The sequence below is a fragment of the Lepisosteus oculatus genome, chromosome 15 (genome assembly GCF_040954835.1).
Source record: "Lepisosteus oculatus isolate fLepOcu1 chromosome 15, fLepOcu1.hap2, whole genome shotgun sequence".
Lineage (NCBI taxonomy): Eukaryota > Metazoa > Chordata > Actinopteri > Semionotiformes > Lepisosteidae > Lepisosteus > Lepisosteus oculatus.
In genome coordinates this window covers 22,321,630-22,338,567 of record NC_090710.1, presented here as the reverse complement: position 1 = coordinate 22,338,567, position 16,938 = coordinate 22,321,630, and the positions used below count along the sequence as shown (strand labels likewise).

Below are 16,938 nucleotides of genomic sequence, written 5' to 3'. Positions count from 1 at the left end.
TTCTGTAATTGGCTTTTTTTTTCCTTTTTGTCAGTGTGCTACCAGCTTTTTGTAAAATAACTTCTAACCCCCTCATCAAAATGGCAACGTACAGTAGAGTGTTTAAAAAAATAAAATATTTCTGTAAATTATGTACACTCTGCTTAAAAACACTAATCTTGTTTTAGCCAGGCTGCAGATTTGCCATTGCAAAGGTGAGCTTTCACTTTTTACCATGCATGCTGCCTCAATTGTCACCCCTTGCTTCATCTGATGCATAACACAAGGCCAGTCTTTTCATTAACAAGCACAAACGTGTCAGAACAAAGAGTGCCATCAAGGGGCAGGTTTCTACAATAAAATACCTGGCCCGTCCAGTCTAGCATTGCCCTGAATGGAATATCTTTTTAAAAATCATTACAAAGTACACCTCATGCAGCAGCAGTTATTATCTTATTAAAAGCATAAGCACCATCACTTTAGTCCTTAAATTCGGCAGATGGCATTTAAATAACGTATTGTATTGGGAAAAGCCTTGACATCATTATTTCTATTTGGTGTTTTCAATTTAACTCAAGGGAAAAATTACTCCATTTCCCTTCTCTATAATGTACTGTATAGAGATACAAGTAAAAGAGAACAATAATACAGTATCTAGTATATGCATTATTGTTTAATCATTTTATTTTATTTGAGTCCAATAATAGTAGATCTTTCAAAGCCAAAACAGAGATATTATACAATATAAAGCATTCTTCTGTTTCTACACTTCAAGACATTTAGCCACATTGCAGTGCTATGATGAGAATAATAATACCAGAGGGCTTTCAAATACAAGACAAGAACCACATCATCCACCAGTGAAGTGCAGAAACCACTTGGGGAACACATAACAATCATTCTGTGCCAACAGTCCCACTACATCTCCAATTTAGCTAAAGGGGAATGAGCCAAACCAAAGCAGAATTAAGCCTTGGCACCAGGGTGCCACTCTTACAAAGAGTGCCCTAGGATCTTTATAGATATCTAGAAAATCAACGTCTTATCCCGAAGACCACCACCGCCATATTGAGATATTCTCTTAGCAAATCCTGGTTTAGCGGGGGGGAGTACCACCTGCTGTTCCACTGATGCATACATTATTTTTTTTAGCTAATAAACAAGACCCGGACAATAGTAAATCATTGGCGGCGGTGATATAGAGAACGTTTTAAATCAATATGTCTGGAAATTGCTTTTCCTGCAAATATCAGACAAACTTTAAAGATAATCCAGCAGGGAAGCGGGATGGGATAGTAGTTCGCATTTCTGCCTCACGGCACTGGGGCCCTGGCTTCCATTCCCATCACTTTCCAAGATACCGTCAGAGTGGGGTTTGTATGTTCTCCCTCCGAACATGCAGGTTTCCTCCAGGCGCTCCGGTTTCCTCCCACAGTCCAAATTAGTCTGGTTGGTTCATTGGGTGGAGGTTAAAATTGTTCCTGGTGTGAATGTGTGTGTTTGTGTCTGTGTGCCCCGTGATAGGTTGGCATCCTGTCTAGGGTGTATCCTGCCTTTTGCCCATCGTTTTGCCAAGATACAGTGGGCTCTGGCTCCGACATGACGTTGTATTGGATAAAGCAGTTAGAAAATGGATGGATAGACAAGCTGGTGATTTAGAACAGCCAATCCTTTGAAAACACTAGAGTACTAGCTTGAACAAAATTTCAGGTCTCAGCAAAATGAGTTCTAAACTTTCAGTTTAATCCAAGCATATTTTTATTTATCTGGTAGAGACAAGGAAGACAGGCTGAGAAGAAATGTCATTTTCTGAGGTCTAAAATGAGTCCATTGACAACATATGATTCATTTTTATTTTCTCTTCTAAAAATATGATCCCCCTTTTATTTAGCAGCTATATAATCAATTTCCAGCAGGTTTTCTGACATTTCCTCAATGTTTTGTCCAACCAGCCAATAACACAGGATATTCTAGGATGTCAAAAAACCAAGTGTAAGTCAGTGTGTGAGGCATGACACATGACATTTCATGAAGTCTGATTATTTTTTAAAATAACTTACTATTTGAAGTGACAAATGTAAATGAGATTTCAAAAGTAATGAGAAAATTTGAGGATGCCAATAAGAATATAATAAACAAGAGAAAATGCTCCTTAATACAACCTGACAGAAAACCTATATTATCCTTAAGATAATAATACATTAAATAAAAACCTGCATAGCATATTATGCAGATTCAGAAAGAAGACATTTGTGATGCAAATTCTGGTTCCTGAATGAGGAAAACGCAGACCCCCGGTCGATTACAATATTTCACTGAGGTCACTACATTAACTAGAGAAGACAGCAGTAGCCAACTGTAAAAGACAACCTGAATATGATTTATTAATCTCTGAAACACTGCAGTTTTATCCGTCCACCGCAGCAAGATAAGAGATATAATGGTCTATAATAGCCTCCGTACTATTATTAGCAACAAGACTTTATAATATGAATTAAGAGCAAGCAAGCACTTGGGCAGTTTTTGGCTGTGATTTTTTTTTCTTAGGATGATATTACTGTCTCTCGGAGATGCAGGTCAGCAATCTGTTTTTTTGTGCTTTCAGAAGAAATTAAGTTAACAAAAAATGTGAAAATATCCTGCGTGTTCTCCTCATGAAAACCAAAAAAGATGAAGTTCTGGGACACCTGCAAGTTCTGCAGTGTGAATTTCACCGTTAAATTTCCGCTGAAAATGCAGAAATGTAAGAATACTGTAATTTTGATTCTTTCCACAGCTGAGTTTTCAAATATATATAATTTTCTTTCTTGAACAAACAACACTAATTAAGCCATTTTTGTAAGTGCAGTCTTGCTACAGTATGTTCAGTGTTGTAATAAAAAATGGAAACAGGCTTCTGCTCATTATAAAAGTTTACCTTTGTTTTAGATTACATACCTTCACAGTACCTAGTGGTTCTGACATGTATTTGTACAATCGCCTGCTGTACTTTGAAGAAACCAAATTCAATAATGGAACATTCTGTTCAGAACTGTATAGTCATTTATTTTTATTTCCCCCCATTTGCCTACAACATAAGTAAACTTAGAAAAGTGTACAGGACTGTGTTTTTTTCATAAATATGATGTATTTATTCCTGTATACCCATAATTCATTTTATAGTAAAAAAACAGAACATTTCACTGAACATTTGTCGAATCTTTTATAGGATGAAATCAATTCTACAGCAGCTTCTTCAGGTGTTAAATAACCTACATGTACAGTATATCTGTCAAAGTAATTCACAGCAAACTAAACAGATGTTGAAATAATTTAAAATGTTTTATCTTAATTTTAAAAAAACAATATTAAGAGTGAATAAAGACACTGAAAACATCTTGTGTTTTCTAGATGTCTGGTAATTATTGAATTATGAATTTGCTGCTGGAACTGCTCTTTTGCTTCGGGGTTTACTTCGTTTTTGAGAAAGGAAGATGGATAGAGTAAGCCAATAGCGAGTAATTACAGGAAACAAATGTACATTTTACAGTCTCTTATTTTACAGAAAACATCTTCCCAATGTTTTCATTTTCTAGACATGTAACATAAAAAGTGGAAAAGCAAGTGAGCAACACAAAAAGCAGCTTCCTATAGATAAAACCATTTCATATCTACAATCTATAACATAATCTGAAGGAAGTATTCTTTTTAACAGTATAGTTTAATTGCAGTTGTAATGTTGAAATAATGTAAAAAAAACTGTTTAAAGATACAATACCTAAACAGCAGTACCTTGAAAAAAGTAGCTTTTTACAGTTGATAGTATAGCACAAATTTAATGTTTATACTGTATGTATAAAATTATATATACATGTATATAAAGAGGGTAGATATCTATAAATAAAGTGGTCAGTGGTCAGAATCTTTGAGCGGTTACATGCATTTTCATTTCTACAAGACATATGTATATACATGTATATACGTGATAACATAATGTATTGTGACCCATACTGTTTTCAATTGACAAGCATTACTATAATACAGACTAATGAATTATGAAGGTTATCCTAGATGGTGAAAGAAGCCTGGAAACATAATGACTTACCAACAATCTCACTAGGTTCCTTGTTGTATAGTTTTTTGTTCCAGAAAAGCATTCGTAGAAAAGGAAACGATGTCAGAAGAACGAGACATATCCCAAGAAACATATGTCCTGTAAATGCAGCAAAATCAATCCCCTGCAAAAAAGGGAAAATGGTTAATTCTGAGTTTCAGATCTGATCTTCTGGAGTGTTAAAAGTAATTCACAACAAACAGCAGACTACCTTTTAGTAACATACAACAAACGTCTGCAGTCGCATATGTCCTGTCAGTGAATTGCAGCACTAAAAAATAATTAATACTTGTACTGTACCCTTACCTTTTATTCCACTTCTAAATATTGTTGATATCACTGAAGACAAATGTGTTGTTCTAAAAGCTTTACAACATAATTTAAATTTAGAGACACATACTGTAACAGCTCATATCTAAATACCTGCAGAAAATGCATTCAGAGATACAAATTTTAAAGTATGCTAGTAGCTTTTTTGTTCATTTAAAGGAACCACATAATTCAGTTATAAAAAGAATTGCTTCAGATTATAATTGAAGCCTTAACTGTATTGGTGCATGGATTCTATTTAGTGGCTAATAGTTTCTCCTACCATCGTCTCTGCCACTTCTGTTTTAAGACAAAAAACACAACTTCTTTACTAAGGCCCTAGGCCAGTTGTAATCGTCTGCACTGCAGTAGTTTGTAAATGTGGTAAATTGTAAATGTGGTGATATCAATATGCAACTTACTGAAAAAAAAAAACTTTTCGGTAAATGCTTCTGATCAAAAAAGGCATTTGTAAAGGGAATTTGTAACCATAATCACTTTTGAAGTCTTTTGAAAATGTTATTCTACACATATAAGTCTCGAAGTCTCACCACTACAGCAGTAACCTCAACCTTCAGGCAAGCAAATACTGTATGGAGGTATGCTCAAACCATGCGTTAGTACAGATTTACCATATTACTCTTGCATCACTTATACTCTGATTTGTCAACTTGAAACAAACAGAATAGAAAGAATGAAAAGCACAGACTAAGACTCCAAAACCTGGCTTATTACTGAAGAAACACAAAGGAAATTTAAGCAAACCTGATTAAAGTACATGAACATAAGTATGGAAAATGAACTGCCTGTAATTTTGCTAATGCTGAATGTGCATAGATCCTTTTTAATTAATAATGAATGCAAATGCTTTCCCTACCCAGGCATTGATTAATTTATTCAAAAACATACGATTAATAGTCTATTTCGGACTCCTGTTAAAACTTTTTAAAAAGCACCCATTCTTAAATAAATTAAACAAAAACATGAACTGATTTAATGTGTTTTACAAAAAAAAACTTTCCTTAAGGCATATTAAATGTCTAATCAAAATGTCAGGAAATCTGTTTCATTAAGCAATGTTTACAGTTTCTAGATACAATGGAAAACTACAAGCTTTGGGTGAGTTAAGGAAGCATATCTTACAGCTTTACAAAACAACACCCTTTTGTGCTTTTTCTATTTTTGAGACAGCACAGGCCTATATTTTGAGGCTTACTATGAGGAGATTGTAAAAGTGAATATCCGCAGCCTTCTGCTACTTGTTTTTTTTTAATCAACTAGCTGTCACCCACGCAAGTCTGGGCAAACACAGCATTACAATTATGAACAGGAAAACATGATTTATCACTGGGTCTGATTAAATGCCATCCAATCAAAAACACCATTATTTCTGTTGTAAAGCAGCAAGAACTTAATGTTCATTTATACCCCCCTGTTCAGAATGCCATGCTTCACTTATGTAACACACATGGCCACCATCATTTTCATTAAGCCTTAGACTGTGGTATTATCTATTCATTAGTATGTAAGGGGGGTTTCATTACGGTTCCATTTGCTACAAGGATAGAACGGATGATTGGAGCTTAACAGATGAGTTAAGCTAGGATGTGCTGTTTTTCTCAACTCATAATCAATCTGCTGTTAAAGATACAAGTCAGCCATAGACAAAAGCTATTTAAGGATTGTTTTCCTTTATACAATAATACAAACAAGGGGGACAATGTTATATAGAGTATATGTCCATGCTACTATTTTTTTCAGGCACATATTTCTGTAAGACTGGGAACTACTGTATATACTAATAAATGTTTAAAAATAAAATGTAATATCTAAATCTATATACACAAAGAAAACTTCTGTATAACCCTGCAAACGAATTAATACTTTATTAATAGTTGATACACAGTTATAAAAGCAATCTATGTCTCTATTTACAGTATAATGGCAGTCCTGAAATTTGAAAGAAGGTTACTGTCAATCGTATTGCAGTACATTATTTCCTCCGCTGTTTCACCAGAACCATTAGAAGTCCACTTAATAAAAAATAAAAACTTATTTGTGACACTGTCTGGAAACCAAAAGTACTTGTATTACTTTGAGTGTCATGGACTTAAACAGGAATGGTTTCAAAAAGCTTTCAAACTCCTTTCAGTGGAAAGAGGAAAGTAGGCAGCAGTAATAGTCTTGACATCTAAAGAGAGAAAATTATGCTTGTGTCCACTTCTCCATTTGCCAATGGTGTGATCAGTATCGATAATGATGAGTATCAAAGCACTGTTTGTTCATATAATGGAACCCCTTCCGTTTCATATACTTCTTTGAACTATTTGTATGTGTTATTTACTGCTAAGATCACCTATGTTTCATATGGGTGTTTCAGAAAAGTACTACTAATAAAAAACAGCAGTTGTATAAATAGGGGAAAGATAACAAAAAGAGATGGTGCACCTGGCATTTAAAGTAAAATTGTTTGCCTAACGAAATGCTCACGTAATACATTTACAGTATAGATGTCCTCAAAGAATCATACTTGTTCCATGGATTTCACTGTCACAATTGCACTGTCAATAATCTCTCATAACACACAGCAATGGTGATTGCATTTTTTCATTGGCAGAAATTTAGCTCAACCAAATTGTGAATAAAATCAATACACTTGATCAAAGCTAAACCTGCTGTGAATTAACAATTTTTGAGTTCCATTAAAAAATGTAGCCTGTGATTATTGAAATATTCCTGAATGTACTGTAGGACCTAGAGTTCTCATGAAGTATAACTGTATTTCCCAAGAAAACTCTGAGAAGTATTTTTCACAGACACTGTGCCTCTTCCCATTGTGATATTAATACTAGATTACAAAAGGCAAATGACTTGAAGTGGTAAAACATAAACTACAACTGTGTTCAACGTTTGCTAAATGTATACTGTTTGGCTCTTTTAGACTTCATTGTTTTTCAATCCACCGGTCTTGAGACTGGTTCAATCAGCTTTTTTGATTACATTTTTTATTACATTTTTTGTATCTTAAATGCTGAAGCAAACTTGGACTGAGGCTAACTAACAGAACACTTTGGTTATAAAACCCTTGGAGTCAAAGAGAAGGCTACCTGATTTCTCATTAACTTTTAGGTCTTAATTTCTTTGAATTCATGAAGTCAAATAGTTTTTTGCAAGATTGTGGTATAATCCTTTACAAACACCTTTGTAGTTCACTGCACACTATCTGTCCAGAGACTCCAAGGGTTGGCTGTCCTAATAATGGAGGATATCAACTGCAAAGCACTTTCAGGGGGCTTGCAAATTTTTCACATTTTCTTTCCAACTTGCTGTCTGCCATGTGCGTCAGGGACGATGCATAAATTGAAGCACATGCTAATTCAAGGAGATTTCAGATTATCTCCCATTTCACCTCAATTTTCCATAATTAAAACAATACAGAAACTGCTAGAATGTGTTGAATAAAGAGTTATCTTCCCATCCTTTTCTATGGCTGAGAGGAAATGTGTACTTTATGGCACTCAGATTTAGACAACTCAAAGGGACAATGTCAGAGGTTAATTTTTTCATCATTATTTGCTTGTGATATTTGAACCAACATACAAGACTGCATTATATAGGATTTGTTTATCTGTTTCAATACTTAAATCCCTACAACTATAACTTTACTAGGAAATAACATCACTGAATAAGGAATTAAAAATGCAATGGGAAAATAAAAAATGAAAGCTTAACCCACTTGGATGAGGGCCAACCGCCTGGCCATACAGTAGGATGTGGAGGTTAGGACCCCCTGACAGAGAGAGAATGTATCCGAAAGGTGGCTGCAGAGGTTGAGACGGGGTTGAGGAGAAATGCAGAAAAACAAATGCAAGCAAGAGAGAGAAACATACTATGGTATTTATACTTTTTGTGACCTCATGGAGAATTATGGGTTAGAGTAGCAGAAGTGAGAGTGACCTTGGATGATGTCAACCATCCTGAATTTTCTTTAAAACTTCCATACAGTATATTTGCATATGCTCTGATTAGCAGAAACAAGTGGAGACAGGCTTAGTTTTTCACTTGTCATTGACTGACACTGAAAATAACACATTGATTGTAATCACCAAGTATTCAGCAGGGTTGTTTTAATTGACAGTTTACAGAATAAAATATTTGTGCTTCACTTTGGAAATCACCATTGCTTCGTTTTTTTTTTCCCCGGGGCTTTTGCAACCTTTTTTGGTTCACCTTACGAAAGTTTTTTTTTTCCATGAGTACTGTATTGTAACTATATTGCAATACAGTACAATACGTTGCAAGACTGTATTGCAACGCAAGAGATTTCAGAGGCTAAGCATTTAAGTGTGAGAGGGCATCGGAATGTGTGTGCCTCACACTTAATGAGTGAGACCTGACATCTCTGTAGTCTCTACAGCCCAAGGTGAAGGTTTTCATTGCCTGTGAAATGTTGAAGACAATTCCATGCATTACGTCTTTGTGCATTTAGAAAATGTTTACTTTTTTCAGATAAGTTTCAATGGACCCGAAAATGTATTCTTCAGAGCAGTTCTCACTGGAATTGTAAATGACATATGACAAATGACACATGTGTGATTTGTACCCATTGGGATTTGATTAACCTGCTTTCAGGAATCTCCCAGCCCCCTGAAACCACCCAGCACACACGGATAACTAAATATATCAAGAGTTCTGAACTCAAGCTTTCTTTCAAGACTAAGAGGGAACCAGATACAAGGACTCAAAATCCTCTAGGCACTGACAATGTCAATGAAGAGGATTTCTCGAGAAAGAAGAGTGACCAGAGGGCCCAAATGGAAATCATACAAAAGTGCATGTAAAACCAAGAACAAGAGGCACTTTACACAAAGGATCATTGGAATATGGAGCAATATGGCTGAAGTCGATACCCTGGTTTATTTCATGAAATATCTGAATGAAAGTCTTGTATCAATATCATAATGATTACCAAATGGCTTAACTGGGCTTGTAAGTTATGCATCAGACCCTCACAGACTTTCTTTCTCCTTCAGAGTTGTTTCTTTTTTTCTCCACCATGCCTAATGATTGTTCTGTCTACTCCAAACTACTCCTCTATGACGTACTCAAAAATAATTTGGAAAAGCACTCTGTGGCAATTCATTGCAAGGAATACTATTGCAAATAAAAACTGAATTGAAATTGAAATTCTCTGTGAAAAAATGTCAGTGCCAAATGACCCATCTTACTACTACATTATAACAACCATACATTACATATATATAATACATTACATACACTATAACAACCTGTTTATGATTAAAAAGATCTGATGTATGAAATAATTAATTTGTAGTACTTGGGTATCAAAAGGACATTTATGTGTTCTGTACCTGCAAGGAAAAATACAGCCAAGAACAGCAAAACACAGCTGACACAATTATTTTCTTACATTGCAGGTACGTGTTGTTATTGGAGAGTGTGTAATAGTGGTTAGTGCCCTGGACTCATATTAGACATCAGTGCTTTCAAATCCTGGATGAGGCACTGCTATCATAACCTTGCTGGCTAACCACATTGTCTGTAGATTGGTCCCATAAAAAGCTTTGTGCTATAAATGGGTACAAATGAAGGATGCTTTCAATAAAAGCATCAGCCAAATAAATCAATAATAGTACTAGATGAAAAAAAGAACAACTAAAAGGAAAACATCAAAATTTGCAACAGGTTCAAAAGAACATATGTAGGATTAAGCATAGACGAATATGTCAGTGCATGGCATTTTTGCAGTAAACTAGAAAATGCCAAACTGGCAAAAGAAGACTGAACTTATTTATCATTGCAGAAGATCCAAGCAGCCACTAAGACCCATGAATTGCCAGATTATTTTCTCAGAGGGGGCATAATTTCAAACACCTATACTTCCCAATTTTAAAGAATACTTCAAATAGGAGTCATGATTAGTGCCCCATTTGACTCGACCAGTCATCACAGCAGGGTAGTATGTCGGTTTGTACTATTGCCTAATGGCTGTTTCCCTGTGTTCTCATGAGTATTCACCAGGTGCTTCTAGTTTTCTCCTAAAGTAGTTTAAATCAATCAGCTGCTGTAAATTGTCCCTTTCAGAAGAGGGTTTTAAAAGGTGCGGTATTTCATGCTTGTTCCTAGTACAATTGCTGGCTATAAGAATATGGAGAAATTGAACAAAATGAAAATGATGGCCTAAATTGCCTCCTCTCCTCTGTAGTCTTCCTGATATTGGAAATACCCATGCTCTCTATTATTGGAATGTATGACATGAAAATCTCCCTCAGGATATGTTTGTTTTTAAATTAGAAATCACCAAACAAATAACGAGTGTTTATGGCCTGTTAGGCCAAGCAATAACTGTAATTAACTGTTATATAAGACTGGATCCATTGGAAGTAAAGTTGTATCAAAGCTATTATTTGTTCTCATTTTACAGCTCCTATTATACTGTATCTGTCCTCCAGATAAGATAATTGGGAACAAACTCTCAGACTTAGAGAACCTAGAGAATCAACAACTTTCCAGTCCAGTTTCAGTTCACTTAACAACTTAACACTTCTCCACTGCACTGCATTAAAGGTGGAGATATTAGAGGTCAATAATCTTGTGAGCAGCCGTTATACCGGTAGTGTAGAAGACTTACAGGAGTGTGCCCTTTCACCGACTTGTGACACAAAATGATCACTTCAATTCTGAACCAAGATGAAGAGACTTGAACTGCAGGGAGTGCTCTAGGGAAAGTCCACTAAGGTGATAACATGAGTCAATTTAAGTTTCACTAAAAAAAGAGAGGAAACACTATTTAAATGACCTCTTTATCTTTAAGGCATTCAAAGAGGAACGGTTTTTCATTGAGTCATTATGTGTGTACTTTGCATCAAAAATATTATGTGAAAAAGTTGTTTCTGGGAGAAGGGAGGTTAGCCTGTGACGTATTCAGAGGTCTTCGGCTTTATTTAGGCTGCTGTTTCCCACTCTCAAAATAAGTTCTTGATCTTGATAACAGGAAAGACTTCTCTTATACATAATGTATCTACTGTAAGGTGTCCTGAAGTGAATTTACCACAAAGCTTAACAGCTGCTGATGCATAGCCCCTGTTACTTATAGTAAAAAAGTGTAAGGAAATATGTCAGGTTTGCAATACTAAATAAGAATACTACATTACATTTGTCTGCAATATAAAAAAATATATATTACTAAGCATTCCCTATGAGTTTTGTCATAGCGTATTGTATTCTGTTTTTGACTTACTGTATACAAGTTAACTTCTTAGTTGACGAGCCATTTAAAAAGACCTATACAGTATATTGTACAGCAGAAGATCATTTAAGATAATCTCCATCCTTCTCCCTTACAGCCAAAAATAACTTTCAAACTCCGGTAAGTTGAAAACATAGAAAAGGATAAAAGAAAATAATTTAATAGGAACCCTTCCTGGCTAACCACATTGTCTGTGGAGCACCTTATAAGTTAAAAGGTCAGGTCAGCCCTGTTTCTGCCTTCTGCTGTGGTAATTTTGCCTGCCTTGTGCTATCACCTAGAGGGAGCTGGCTCTGCTGAGCAATGACAACCTTTGCCTCTCCAACCTTCTCCCATGGGCCAATGGGGTGTAATTTCTAAAGCAAGGTGAACAGATGTCAAATACCACTATAGAGCCTGGAAAGCTCAGCACCCAGAAGCAGAAATTAAAGCAGCAGTGATGCATTAGGCTGTTATTTATTTTACTTTTGAAAAATAATTTTAACACAATGCACACTCATTGTTCTCAGGGTTTCACTATCTCTGCTGTGAATGACTACTTTCACCAGTACAAACACAAATACTGTACATTCAGGAAACAGTAGACCATCAACCTCATGCTTAGTATAATTTGACTGTAAACTAAAGTGTGTTTTTTTTTCATTTTATTAGAAATAAATCAAATAAAAATAGCAAAGAAATCTAAATTATTTTCCCATTTTAACAGTTCCAGGTAATTTTTGCAATTACTGAGTCTGACAAATAAGAACATTTACTGAGTTACAGTATACAGTTCTGTATTAATCATCTTTATTAGAAAAAGGGAATAGGAATTTTTTTCAAAAACACATCTTGGAACATTCTTTAGAATCTAGTTTTTTTCCAAGATTTCTGCTAAGACTGCTAAGATTTTTCTGTAAGAATAGGCACTCTTTTAGACTTTTAAAAATAAGGTGAACATGGAACTACAATGATAGGGGACTTTAGCACAGAGTTAGGTCACAACCATCCTTGAATGTCTAAACTTACGTCATGTGTTTTTTACATAATATACAGTTTTCTCTTAAGCAGGCTATACTGCAATTACAGGGCCTTAGAAAAGTATTCCAACTCTTGCATAGTTTTCTTACAATTTGTTTCTTTAAAGATTGCAGCCATGACACTTTGAAGTAGCAAAAGTGTGTAACTAAGTATTTTCTTTATAGGTATGTCTTTAAGACATAAATGTTACTAATTTCTAATACATAAAAAAGGTCATCTGTAACAAAAATCATACCTGGTATGTTTGGGTTTTTTATATTTGCATGGCCTTTATAAATATTTACAAAAAATATAACAGAGTGTATTTTTTAAGCTGTTCATTCAACTGTAGGTATCAGATGCAAAAGTACGCACTTTTTTGTCAGAATGAAGGCAACACGAACCCGTTTTGATACACAGTGATAAAGGAATACGTTTCCAGAGAAAGTACTCAAACTCCATCAAAGATCATCAGTCCCTGTCTGAACAGCACTATCAGTGGAGTATTACTCCTCCCCCACTGTCACCATAAGAGAAATAGGTTTGTTTAAACTTACAGAGAAACACATCATTAGCTTACTGGAAAGAAAACTCTTCTCTCTACAGTCCTGAGTACCAACAAAACCAGGCTACATCCACGGTTGATTATTTTTTTAAAAACACATTTCTGATGAAAGGACTATTTCTGTTCACTTCAACGCAGAGGTACTGTCACAGTGCCTGATCTTTTAAGACTTAATAACCCCTTCACAGAAAAATGACTAAAATGAAGAACTGCAGCAGTATGGACTAACATTATTTTTTGACTCAGCTTCTATTATTTAGGTTAGAAAATATTATTTGTTTTATTTTATTTTTTTCATTAACTGAATTTGTCACCAATATTACTTTCAATCCAGATTCCAGATTTATGAGAATGATGCATTTCCTGCCGAAAACCCATTGACAAGCAGTCTACCACAAGAGCACCACCTTCCTCACTTGGCAGGTTGTCCCGTACCTCTCCTGTCAGGGTTCTGTTCTACACAATCTACAGAAGCAACTCTGATTCCCCACTCTTAATATTTTCCTAGTCATCACGATGCCTGACTTTCCTCCTTCCTAACCCTTCTTGAAATCTTAACTGTCTTTGAAACACGTAACCAACCATCTTATCTCTGTCAGACCTCAGAATGTCACCTTTGCCTTGTACACCACCTGAATGTTTGACCTTGGCCTCATCCCCCATCAGCTCTTTGCAGTGATCACACAGATCAGAGCTGGACTCTTTTCTTGGAACATATCTATCCACTTTGCATCGTATTGTATTACTTATGCATTTCTTGTTGCATTCTGAAACTAACACATCACTGTCCTATGAATTAAATTATTTTATGTGTATGTTCTTATTATAACTTTTTGATTAATGAAAGAAAGCATATTAAATAAATCTAAATATTATTTGTGCCAGACACAACTCTATGTCGTCTGGGGAAAAATAACCCTGAGGCATCAAGTCTTAAACACAAGAAAAAAATCGTTAATTCGACTTACTTTCTAGATCTGATGTCACAAACAATATCTTAAATATGAATTCACAAGACCAGGCCTTCGAGGTGCAAAATGTTTTTAGCCTTTGATTCCTCTGAGTAACAAATTGCCTAATTGAATTAGCTATTCGTTAAATACAATTAATGTAATCATTCTTTTTCTCTGAGTTCTTGATTATTTAAAGAGTTGACAAAACCTACTACAGCACAGCAGTGCAGTGGTTAGAACTGCGGCCCTGGGTTCAATTCCTGGGATGCCATCTGTAGGTTCTCCCCGTGTTCGAGTGGGTTTCCTCCCACAGTCCAACCACATTCTTGTGGGTTAATTGGCTTAATTGGCTTCTGGGAAAATTGGCCTTCTGTTCTGTTTTGTGTGTGCGTGTTCGTCACTGTGTGTGCCCTGTCCATCTCGTCTAGGGTGTGCCCTGACTTGCGCTTGTTGCTTCCGAGGGTAAGCACCGAGGATAAACACCCGTGATCCTGTACTGGATAACATATTTAAAAATGTATGAGTGGACAAAACATACCATGACTTTGGCCTCGGAAAAAGGACAACTGCTTCAGGACCTAACTCTTGGATCTTAATTGGTGACATTGTGCGGTAAAAAAATAAGTCCTGAATTGCATATTGTTAAATATTCAAGCACAACAATATCAAAGGCATCCCAACCCTACTGTATAAACTACATTTAAACCATGCCTAATTAGATTTCTTCTTAGAGAACACCCTAAAACATCTAAAATGAAGATTTAGATGAAACATTCAATGAATGGATCAGTTACTGTGGCCACTGTAGAATCCCCTGGTTAAATTCCTAGATTTATCAGAAGTGCTGAAAATTGCATACTTTCTTCCGCAGGTCCTGGTTTGAGACTATAATCACATTCGGTGGATCCCCGACAGCTGTGGCAGCTCCTCCAATGTTTGTGAAGATTACTTCTGCAATCAGGACATGTCTGGGGTCTAGATTAAGCACCTCACACAACCTGCGGGATAAAGAACAGAAACAGAAAAGCCCTTAAGTCTTGATTAGATTGCTGAAAACCATAACTTGATTTACAGCACTCAAGCTGTCCAAACAGTCCTGAAGGTGCAACATCAATGTGAAAACTGAAGCAGAATGACAAATCGTGTAGACAGAATACTAGCTCAGATAATGATACCTAAGCCATAGAAAAGAAGAGCTGTATGTGAATTATGAGGGCTGCTTTAGACCCAAACACTAAAATCCCTGTCACTGGACAAGCAATTTAAGAGAGGGAGGTGCTAGGATATTGCATAATCATATTCTTGGTAGCACACAAACTGAATAAAATACATTCAGCTTTAATGGCTCAATGCTTATAAAACATCAATTGCTGCATAAACCTCATAAATATTCTCCACATCTCTCTAGAGATGATGCGTCGCTGAAGAATTATCCCTTTGAAAAACATTCTTCCTCTAAATTAATCTTACAGAGGTGAAATAATAACATATTTATGTTGAGGATCAGGGAATGTTCTCTCACATTTAGGGGTTGTTGACAACATTTAAGAATCTTTTTTTCTATGATAAACAGAACACACTGACACCACACACATGAGATATGGGATAATGTTCTGGCACCAGTTGCCCCACAGAGAGATGTAAAATCAGATACAAACACTGACGTTTAGGTGCTGGAGAATTACTACCATCCCTCCAGGATGTAAACTTGATGAATATAATGGGAAAAGGCAGAAGTTCAGAGAACTCCAAACATATTTTAAGAAATTAAGAAAAATACAGCTATTCGTTCAACATCCCTTTTTGCTCTCAGAGGTTTGTGATTGCCAATGCTGGGCTTTGAAATTACTTTTAAATGAATGAGACAGTGTGAAAGACAGGACAAGTTGGAGGGGAAGACTACAACTTAGTGTCATTCTGCATAAAACCTAAAGTAAGAAACACTCTGCAGAGCTCTCTCACATCCCACTGTAACCCTTCCTTAGGTGAGAAGAGAAATGTCTAAAACATACAGTAGCTGCTAATTGGAATCAAAAAGCATTTAACGCTGTAAGCAAGGCATTTACTTAAAGAGAGCTATTTTAAATGAAAGTGATTTATCGAACTGCAGTAGAAAGAAGGAGGCTGTGAGGTCTCCAGACAATTTAAAAAGTGAAACCTGAGAAGGTAAAAGAGATTTGGGGTTGTCTGAAACTTGACACTCCTAGACTCTAAAATCTAAAATCTACAAATTTAGAGGATTGCTTTCACTTAGTGTAATGGTAATAATTAATGTCTAAGGACCTATAGGAAAGTGAAATGTTCACAGAATAGGACATGACTTACATTTACACTTACTCCATTTTAAGGTTTACTGACACTTAATCCCAGCCTAGTGTGCATGTTCCTCAAATATAATTATTTTTCATCAATACTTCTTACAAAAGACATGGACTTTCCAGAGATTGTTCCAGAAAACAAAATGTGTAATTATTGTGTTATTTTCCAGTTTGGTGCATTTATACTCATTTATATATGTTTTTGCACCTCTTAGTCATTATCATGTAACGTATAAGAAATTCTGTATATTTTTCATTTTATTACACAAAGGTGTGAAATACAGTAATTTCCACTCTAAGAATGTATATGTAGAGAGTGGCTTGGTGAGAAAGCCAGTCTCTTGGCTCAAAAGTCAGACCAAGTGATGTGTTAATGTGAATAGTAAAGATTGAGATGGGGTTGACACAGAGTTAACTGAGATGAATTCTCCAGTGCCTAGTTGTGTTAAATT

The 16,938-nt window shown here is 35.6% G+C and overlaps 1 protein-coding gene across 5 annotated transcripts in view; it reads right to left on the bottom strand.

Moving 5' to 3' along the window:
• The window catches only part of oca2 (oculocutaneous albinism II), a 125,175-nt gene that overhangs the window by 56,127 nt on the left and 52,110 nt on the right, over window positions 1–16,938 (bottom strand). For all 5 annotated transcript variants that reach the window (XM_015364460.2, XM_069179025.1, XM_069179026.1 and 2 more), the window contains 2 exons: window positions 15,028–15,166; window positions 4,064–4,196 (listed from right to left, as the gene is read on the bottom strand). In XM_015364460.2, the coding sequence (XP_015219946.1) occupies window positions 4,064–4,196; window positions 15,028–15,166 (272 nt within the window). The remainder of the gene's footprint in view (window positions 1–4,063; window positions 4,197–15,027; window positions 15,167–16,938) is intronic.